General features: G+C 48.7%; 1 protein-coding gene across 1 annotated transcript in view; it reads left to right on the forward strand.

Annotated features, from left to right (window-relative positions):
* LOC308309592 (transmembrane protein 132D-like) overlaps positions 1-10301 on the forward strand; it is a gene marked incomplete at both ends in the record, with an annotated part of 46280 nt that extends 35979 nt beyond the window's left edge. The window contains 4 exons of the mRNA XM_080755502.1: positions 2883-3074; positions 8478-8969; positions 9156-9971; positions 10119-10301. Coding sequence (XP_080611628.1) covers positions 2883-3074; positions 8478-8969; positions 9156-9971; positions 10119-10301 — 1683 coding nt within the window. The remainder of the gene's footprint in view (positions 1-2882; positions 3075-8477; positions 8970-9155; positions 9972-10118) is intronic.
* Between the last annotated feature and the right edge of the window lie 215 nt (positions 10302-10516).

Raw genomic sequence — 10516 nt, forward strand, 5'->3', positions numbered from 1 at the left:
TCCTGACAGTTTTCCATTCTGACCTGAGATCAGATTCTAAAAAATGTCTTCTACATCCTTGACAGTTTTCCATTCTGACCTGAGATCAGATTCTAAAAAATGTCTTCTACATCCTTGACAGTTTTCCATTCTGACCTGAGATCAGATTCTAAAAAATGTCTTCTACATCCTTGACAGTTTTCCATTCTGACCTGAGATCAGATTCTAAAAAAATGTCTTCTACATCCTGACAGTTTTCCATTCTGACCTGAGATCAGATTCAAAAAAATGTCTTCTACATCCTTGACAGTTTTCCATTCTGACCTGAGATCAGATTCTAAAAAAATGTCTTCTACATCCTGACAGTTTGCCATTCTGACCTGAGATCAGATTAAAAAAAATGTTTTCTACATCCTGACAGTTTTCCATTCTGACCTGAGATCAGATTCTAAAAAAATGTCTTCTACATGCTGACAGTTTTCCATTCTGACCTGAGATCAGATTCTAAAAAATGTCTTCTACATCCTTGACAGTTTTCCATTCCGACCTGAGATCAGATTCTAAAAAATGTCTTCTACATCCTGACAGTTTTCCATTCTGACCTGAGATCAGATTCTAAAAAAATGTCTTCTACATCCTGACAGTTTTCCATTCTGACCTGAGATCAGATTCTAAAAAATGTCTTCTATGTCATGTCGTAGCGCGCCACTCGGTGGCGCCCTATGAGCTTGTAGATCTGCTATTTTTCAATAGCTAAAGCATAACGTAATGCTAACACCAAAACGGTAGTACTCACATGTTTTACTTAAGTAAAGCATGTGAGTGCTTTAACCCATTTATGCCTGACGTCGACATTTTTTAAATGTCTTTTCTGGGAAAAAACCTCATGTTTCTATATCCGTGGTTCTCAATATTTCACGTCAAGTACCCCAAAACGTGTATGTAATATGACCGCCGACCCTTATCTGAAAGTACAGTATGTTGTTCCAGGACCCCCTCAGAAGCAAAGATTTGAGTTTAAAACGTTGGCTCTGAAAGAATATAATCAAAGATTTGAGTTTAAAACGTTGGCTCTGAAAGAATATAATCAAAGATTTGCACCACATTTTCACGATTTTTCAAAAATAGCAGACCTATACAAGCTCGAAAGCTTGTAGCCTATTTACTTGTAACCTATATTTACAAATGTCTACAAATGTCTTCTAAATCCTGACAGTTTTCTGGAAAAACCCCATGTGTCTCTGCATGCAAGCACAATTATAGTATTTCCTCCTGGCTTGGCTTATTAGGGTGTACCACATTTGATTTCACTGCACTTGCATCGTTATAGATTAAAACAGTGCCATCGTTTGTAATGATGTCGGAGAATATTCCACGGTTCCGATAAACAACAAGAGCGACATGGAGGCTGCCATGACTCCCCTATAGGCATTGCATTGTGCCTCCGTTACCCAGAAGCCCTACTCCCCTATAGGCATTGCATTGTGCCTCCGTTACCCAGAAGCCCTACTCCCCTATAGGCATTGCATTGTGCCTCCGTTACCCAGAAGCCCTACTCCCCTATAGGCATTGCATTGTGCCTCCATTACCCAGAAGCCCTACTCCCCTATAGGCATTGCATTGTGCCTCCGTTACCCAGAAGCCCTACTCCCCTATAGGCATTGCATTGTGCCTCCGTTACCCAGAAGCCCTACTCCCCTATAGGCATTGCATTGTGCCTCCGTTACCCAGAAGCCCTACTCCCCTATAGGCATTGCATTGTGCCTCCGTTACCCAGAAGCCCTACTCCCCTATATAGGCATTGCATTGTGCCTCCGTTACCCAGAAGCCCTACTCCCCTATAGGCATTGCATTGTGCCTCCGTTACCCAGAAGCCCTACTCCCCTATAGGCATTGCATTGTGCCTCCGTTACCCAGAAGCCCTACTCCCCTATAGGCATTGCATTGTGCCTCCATTACCCAGAAGCCCTACTCCCCTATAGGCATTGCATTGTGCCTCCGTTACCCAGAAGCCCTACTCCCCTATAGGCATTGCATTGTGCCTCCGTTACCCAGAAGCCCTACTCCCCTATAGGCATTGCATTGTGCCTCCATTACCCAGAAGCCCTACTCCCCTATAGGCATTGCATTGTGCCTCCGTTACCCAGAAGCCCTACTCCCCTATATAGGCATTGCATTGTGCCTCCGTTACCCAGAAGCCCTACTCCCCTATAGGCATTGCATTGTGCCTCCATTACCCAGAAGCCCTACTCCCCTATAGGCATTGCATTGTGCCTCCGTTACCCAGAAGCCCTACTCCCCTATAGGCATTGCATTGTGCCTCCGTTACCCAGAAGCCCTACTCCCCTATAGGCATTGCATTGTGCCTCCGTTACCCAGAAGCCCTACTCCCCTATAGGCATTGCATTGTGCCTCCATTACCCAGAAGCCCTGAGAAGCGAGCGTCAGTTTTTATTTTGTTATTTTTCCGGTCAAATCGGCCAATAAAACAAATAAAACACAAGTCGGGTAACCAGTTGTTGGGAGGGAAAGAGGTCTTTATCAATTAGGTGTTTTGTGTGTGTGTGTGTGTGTGTGTGTGTGTGTGTGTGTGTGTGTGTGTGTGTGTGTGTGTGTGTGTGTGTGTGTGTGTGTGTGTGTGTGTGTGTGTGTGTGTGTGTGTGTGTGTGTGTGTGTGTGTGTTCTCGGTGCTCGTGCTGGTACGCAAATACTGTATTTGTGTAATGATGATGTTAAATGTGAATTGTAAGGAACATGTGAAAGAGGTTTTTAATGTGTACATCATCTGCGTGTGCGTGTGCGTGCGTGTGTGTGCGTGCGTGCGTGCGTGCGTGTGTGTGTGTGTGTGTGTGTATGTGTGTGTGTGTGTGTGTGTGTGCGTGTGCGCGCCGTGCGTGTTTCAGGTGCTGTCCCCTCTGTCCTCGTCGGTCCTGGCCGAGCAGAGCTTCAGGGTGATGGAGGACAGAGTCAGCGTGACGGAGCTGGGAGTTCAGCTGGTGTCTGGTCTCTCACTGTCCCTTCAGCTCAGCCCAGGGAGCGACAGGGCCATCCTGGCCACCGCCACCACACAGGAGGTCGTCACACAGCTCAAACAGGTATAACCGTATAGGTATATCCAGGGGTGGGGGGGGCAACTTTTGACGATGGAGAGAGGGCCACTATTCAGTATTATTTAACCCATTTAGGGCCTGAAAAAAAATGTCTCCTAAAATCCTGACAGTTTTCTGAAATATTACCTATGCTGTTTCTATAGGCCTATATCACTCAATATTTCATGTCAAGGACCCCGAAAATGATCTGTAATTGGCATCCGAGACCCCCCCATCTGAATATGTTGTTCCAGAAGCAAAGATTTGAGTTAAAAACGTTCGTTCTGAAAAAAATTAATCCAAATTTGAGGCACATTTTCACGATTTTTCAAAAAATAGCAGACCTACAAGCTCGTAGTGCGCCACTCGGTGGCGCGCTATGAGCTTGTAGATCTGCTATTTTTCAATAGCTAAAGCATAACACGATGCTAACACCAAAAGGGGCTCCCGCCCAGAATGGGTTATGTCCGACATAATTTTGTAGTGCTAGTGTTGCGTCCGGGTCCAAGTGGCACCAGCTCCCCGTCCGCATCTCATCGTAAATAGAATATCTAAACGCGTGAATCTTTTTACAATGACGTTTTCTTTCAGAAATTAAGGAAGCCATTGAGGGTTAAAATGGGGTCATTTGCTCGGTAAAGTATTTCGGGGGCATATTTAGAATGTGTGCAGGCTTGAGTATGTTGAATCTAGTTTGCATTAATGAGGATTTTAGTTGACGCAATACAATAAAATGGCGATAGTATTTCCATGTGTGGGCAGACGGCCTTGTCACAGCCAGATTTGGGAGAGCAGCGCATGCAGCTTTGTTGTTGAGGAAAGCGGTAAAATGAGACTTTCGTGGTTGTTTTCGTCTCAGATTTAGTCCGACGGAGCGTCACAGTATAACTCTATGGGGACACAAAAGCGACACAAAAGTAGGACCTGGAAGTATCTCAGGAGGGGGAGCTCACGTCACAGCTAAAATACTGAATAGAGCGTTGCAGTCCCCCCCCCCCCCCCCCTCGAGAGAGAGACCCGGGAAAAGAAATCCCCGTTCATTTTCCTCATAGACTTTTCAGAAAGTATGTATTTGAAGACGTTTTACGCCGCGGACAAAGCCAACTCTTGTGACAAATCATGACAACAAACACAATTTCTTCGGGGCTGAACAAATGATTAGAAAGAATAAGAAAACGGCAGGTTACAGGGCTTAAAGTTCTCAGTCCTGGGGACTGATTTCAGTCCTGAGGATCTCACAGGGGTCATTTAATGAGATCAGTGCAGATTTGCAAAAAAAAAAAAAAAAAAACATTTTCAGTCTTGGGATTGTTTTTGGCTTTAAGCCCTGAGGTTACAACACTATTTTTTGTTGTTTTTCTTCTTTGTAAGGTCTTATATAAGGTCTCATAAGGTCTTTAAATAAATACATTTTGAAATGTCTATGGGAAAAATGCATTGGGAACTATTTCCTGGGCCTGGTGTCGTCATGAAAGGGGACGGAACTGCGACGCTCTATATTTCCACACTCACACTGGTATAGTCTGTAGACAACGCAGACGTTAGTGAAACGGTTTCCTAATCTCACCCACTGATTTAGGGGGTTCTCAACGTTTTTGGCTGGGGACTCCCCATATACATGCATTGGCCATGTCTCGCGACCCCCGCCCCTCCCCCCTCCCCACCACCAATACAAACTGACTGCGAAAATAACGTAATAATAGAGAAAATATATAAATGAATACTGAAACCAGATATAATCATTAAGGAAAGTTTATGCATGCACCACGTACTATGTAAACTCTTAATTTCCATTTCCCAGCCATTCAGTTGCAAAAATATATATATATATATTTTTTTTTTAAATCATGAATTTAAGGAGCAAATCTGTCTAGTTGTTTTTTGTTTTGTTTTTAGTGATGGATATGTTTGCGCGTTTATTGCTGATTATTTATCTGTGCGTCCGAGTTTGTATGTCTGCAGTGTTCATGTGTTTCCTAATTTACTAACACTTTGGTCAATCGGAATTGTTTTTAAATGTGCTATACATTTTTGATTTGATCTGATTCGCCTATACAAGAGAGAGAGAGAGAGAGAGAGAGAGAGAGAGAGAGAGGGAGGGAGAGGCAGACATGGAGCCGAAATGATTGTTCTGATGACTGATGAATGTGTCTGATGACACATTTTAGATTTTACCATGGCAGCATGACCCCCCCATCGTCCCCAAAGAATGGCAGGGGGGGGGGGCAGCCATTAGGTCGCTCATAGCTGTCCCATATATAGCCCATAGCTGTCCCATATAGCCCATAGCTGTCCCATAGCCCATAGCTGTCCGGAACAACAGCATTCTTTATCTATAGCCTTTCACAGTGGCTGGTCTGCCCCACCCGTCAATAGTGAACTATTAGAAGAACCAAGCCCAATGCACATGGCTTGTCATTTTGTTTTACTGTAGTGTACACTGTTGTTAATGGACCGCCCAGGGCTATTCGTGATGTATTTCCAACTCGGTATATACGTACATTATATAGGTTAGGTTCATCTATCTATAAATTCACAAAACCTCTGTCTGTCTGTGTGACGTGTGTGTGTGTGTGTGTGTGTGTGTGTGTGTGTGTGTGTGTGTGTGTGTGTGTGTGTGTGTGTGTGTGTGTGTGTGCGCGTCTATATGTGTGACTGTCACGGCCATAACTCGGTCACCATCCGGGTGATTGACTTCAAACTTGGCATGTGTGTCGGCGATGACCCCCTGGGGGGTCGGTCGAACCAACATTTGTAGAGAAGTGTGACAAAGCCACAGACGCCTGTGTCTGTCATCTGTGTGTCCTCGGGTGTGTGCAGGCGGATGCAACCGAATCTCTTGTGTCTGTCACTGTGCAAAACAAGCATGGAATACGGATGTGTATGTTACAGGAAACTCCCGTTAAACTTTCCAACAAAATCCAGTAAACTCCCGTAAATTGTACCGTCACACCTGTATATTACCGTATATTAACTGTATATGCCCGCTAAACTTGAGGTTTCTTGATCAGTACTTTATTTGGATTTCTTTTTTACAAATAAACAGAAAAACATAAACGCAAGCAACAACAGAATACGTATGCATGGACATTATGTATGAACACAAAAACATAATATAAAACGAGGATAGACGAGATAAACAAATACAAATGCAAATAAATCAAATTAAAGGTTTAAGTTAGTCTACACACGACCAAACGCGCAGCATCATCAACCGTATCATATAAGACGGTATAAACAATCAAAAGGGCATTGCCTGACCATCATCAAGGACCTGCGACATGAATCATATTTATGTAACGGTTTATTCATCTTGAAAGGTAACTTTCCCGTGCTGAGTGAACCATACATTGTGCTGGAGGCAAATCCTCAGACTTCCATTATTCCATTCCATGATTCTCCAGTCCTGCCCACCTGTATGAATCCAGTCAGCTTAGAGGTGCGGGGAGGTGTTTTTTAATGCTAAACTTGACAAATCTAGTGCCCATAATAGAGCGCCGCAGTCCCGCCCCCTTTCAGAAAAGCGAGTGGCCCAGGAAGTGGAAGCCCCATGCATTCTCCCATCGGCACTTTTAATATAATTTATTTAAAGACGGTTAACGCCGCGGACAAAGCCAATTCGGATCGTGACGAATCATGACAATGAACACAATATTTTGGGCCGATCAAATAATTTATAAGACGAAAAATAAAACAAATAGTGTTGTCTCCTGACTTTCTTTTCTTCTTTCTAATGATTTGATCGTCCCAAAATATTGTGTTCATTGTCATGATTCGTCACGATCCGAATTGGCTTTGTCCGCGGCGTAACCGCCTTTAAATAAATTATATTAAAAGTGCCGATGGGAGAATGCATGGGGCTTCCACTTCCTGGTCCACTCGCTTTTCTGAAAGGGGGCGGGGACTGCGGCGCTCTATTGGGCACTAGATTACCCAAACTCCTCTTTTCACGCAGTGTGTGGGGTGTAGCCATTGGCTTCCCCGACTGGCCAGGCCTTCACGGATTGGCTGAAGTGTCTATCACATGTTTTGCCGCTGTGCCAATGGAAGTGGAGGCGTGCGCATTAGAACTATATAGGCATGTAACGATATATCGTATATCGATATTAATCCCGACGATATGAATCGATTCATTGAAACTGTAAGTAACAGCAAGTTTTTAGTGTGTGATGTGAAATGTGAGCTTTAGTCATATTCCATCATATTCAAGTCACTTTCAGTAGTAGAGCACTGTAGAGGGGAGCTGTGTGTGTCTGTGACTGTAGAGGGGAGCTGTGTGTGTCTGTGACTGTAGAGGGGAGCTGTGTGTGACTGTAGAGGGGAGCTGTGTGTGTCTGTGACTGTAGAGGGGAGCTGTGTGTGTGTGTGTCTGTGACTGTAGAGGGGAGCTGTGTGTGTGTGTCTGTGACTGTAGAGGGGAGCTGTGTGTGTGTCTGTGACTGTAGAGGGGAGCTGTGTGTGTGTCTGTGACTGTAGAGGGGAGCTGTGTGTGTGTCTGTGACTGTAGAGGGGAGCTGTGTGTGTCTGTGACTGTAGAGGGGAGCTGTCTGTGACTGTAGAGGGGAGCTGTGTGTGTCTGTGACTGTAGAGGGGAGCTGTGTGTGTCTGTGACTGTAGAGGGGAGCTGTGTGTGTCTGTGACTGTAGAGGGGAGCTGTGTGTGTGTCTGTGACTGTAGAGGGGAGCTGTGTGTGTCTGTGACTGTAGAGGGGAGCTGTGTGTGACTGTAGAGGGGAGCTGTGTGTGTGTGTGTCTGTGACTGTAGAGGGGAGCTGTGTGTGTGTGTGTCTGTGACTGTAGAGGGGAGCTGTGTGTGTCTGTGACTGTAGAGGGGAGCTGTGTGTGTCTGTGACTTTAGAGGGGAGCTGTGTGTGTCTGTGACTGTAGAGGGGAGCTGTGTGTGTGTCTGTGACTGTAGAGGGGAGCTGTGTGTGTGTCTGTGACTGTAGAGGGGAGCTGTGTGTGTCTGTGACTGTAGAGGGGAGCTGTGTGTGTGTCTGTGACTGTAGAGGGGAGCTGTGTGTGTCTGTGACTGTAGAGGGGAGCTGTGTGTGTGTCTGTGACTGTAGAGGGGAGCTGTGTGTGTCTGTGACTGTAGAGGGGAGCTGTGTGTGTGTGTGTCTGTGACTGTAGAGGGGTCTGTGACTGTGCCCAGGTGATGATGGTCGTTGATGCTCATCAAGGAAGGCAATTATGTTTCTGCACTGTCAAAAGCAATGCTACTTCTTTTGCAATGTAGTTAAATAAAAAATCTCAGGGGGGGGAGATACATTATATGAAATTAAAAAAAACTGTACCTGATACCACACTGGCTACTGATTTAAATTATATTGTTGTACACTGTACTGTCCTCATAAACTGTATATGTTTCTTTCTTTCCCCCCTATATACACCCCCACCCTGTGCATAGGAGGCAATGGTCAGCTGCTGGCTCCAGTTCAGCGACGGATCGGTGACCCCTCTGGAACTCTTTGACCGAAGCGTCTACTCCCTGACCGTCTCCACCCCGGACGAGGCGGTGGCGACCGTGCGCCAGGCGCCACAGTCCACGTTCGTGGTCGCGCAGGGCGAGGGGGGGGGCGAAGAAGGCCAGGAGGAGGGGGCACTTGTGCGCGTGGAGCTGAGGATCTGCGAGGAGTGTCAGAAGTCCAAGAGGAAGAGCACGCTGGCGGCGGGCGCCGCGCTTCTGAGGATGAACTTTCGGTCGGCGCACGCACACGGCGGCAAGGGGTCTGACGAGCTGACGGCGGAGCCCGTGTCGATGGCGACGCCGCAGAGTGCTCTTCCGGCGGCGACGGAGCGGTGGGACGGAGACGGGCGCGCTGCCGTGCCCGGTCGGCGAGGAGAGAACACCTTCGCGGAAAGCACCGCCACGTCGTCGACCACCACCAGGCCGCAAGTGGTATGGATCGGTACGTCTCCTTCCACGACGACCAGCGACGACCCGCGCACTACGACGACCACTGGGAAACCGAACGCAAACGCGACGGCGGCGGCGGCGGCGGCGGCGGCGGCGGCGGCGGCGGCGGCGGGTTCGGACAGAAACGCGGGCGTGCTGCGAAGCCACGGGAACATGCTGGACCCAAAGCCCAAAGCGCCGCCGACGAAGCCGAAGGCGGCCCTCCCCAAATACAAGGCGGTGCCCAAGCATCTGATTCCGAAGCCCAAGTTCAAGGTGCGCGCGGAGAGCGACCTCATGAGGACACTGCGCTCCATGTCGGAGCTGGAGATCGGCATGTACGCCCTGGGCGGGGTCTCGTGCCTGGCCATGCTGGCGCTCCTGGTCAACTGCGCGTCGTACAAGCTCTGCCTGCGGAGCGACAAGACTCCCACCACGGCGGCGCCCGGCGGAGATCCCAGCCACAAGCACGACTGGGCGTGGCTGGGCAGCAACAACAACAACGGCCTTCCTCCAGCGGCGGACGCCGCCGGTGGCGTTAGCGGCGGCCCCGGCCCCCTCCTCCCGGTCCAGGTCTCCTCCTCCTTGCGACGGGACAGCAGCCACAGGGAGTCGCGGCGCTCCGGCTCCGTGGACGACTCCTCCTCCTCCGCGGACGGCGGCGGCGTTCCGTTCGAGAGGACGGCCACGCTGGGCCGCTGCCGGAGCAGCTCGCAGCAGTACGTCGCGACCAACCGGGGCGTGATGGACGCCTTCCTGGGGCGCCGCTCGGCCACGCTGCTGGCCAAGCCGCAGCGCGCCGGCGAGCCTCTCCACTCTCCCACCAGCAAGAGGAACCAGGTGCAGTTCACCACCTTCACCACCCTGGACGTCAAGCACCTGAACGCGCTGAAGAAGAACGGCGTGGACTTGAACTGGGAGCAGCAGCAGCAGCAGCAGCAGCAGCAGCAGCAGCACCATTACCATACCCTGCCCCTAAAAGCGCTACCCGACACGAAGACCGATGTTGACTTTAACTGGCAGCAGCAGCAGCAGCAGCAGCAACAGCAGCAACAGCAACAGCAGCAGCAACAGCAGCAGCAGCAGCAATACCATACCCTGCCCCGGAAAGCGCTACCCGACACGAAGACCGATGTTGACTTTAACTGGCAGCAGCAGCAGCAGCAGCAGCAGCAGCAGCTGCTCAACAGCCAGCCCATAATAAGAGCCCAACTCCCCGACATGCCGCATGTGGACTTTAACTGGCAGCAGCAGCACCAGCTCCACAGCCAGGCCCAAAGATCACCCCACATGCAACACAGGCCTGTGTGTGTGCCATACGCCGTGTCCCAGTGAAGTGTGTGCGTGTAAATGGTGCATTTATATAGCGCCTTTTATCCAAGGCGCTTTTACAGAGATCGTGCATTACATTCACACACACACACACACACTCTCATGCTACAGTGCACTGATGGCGGCGAGGAAACCAATGCAAGACATCCAACCAGCACATCGGGAGCAATTTTTAGGCTTCCAGAGTCTTGCTCAAAGGACACTTCGACACTAACTCC

This window comes from Protomyctophum bolini (assembly GCF_963924005.1).
Source record: "Protomyctophum bolini genome assembly, chromosome: 22".
NCBI lineage: Eukaryota > Metazoa > Chordata > Actinopteri > Myctophiformes > Myctophidae > Protomyctophum > Protomyctophum bolini.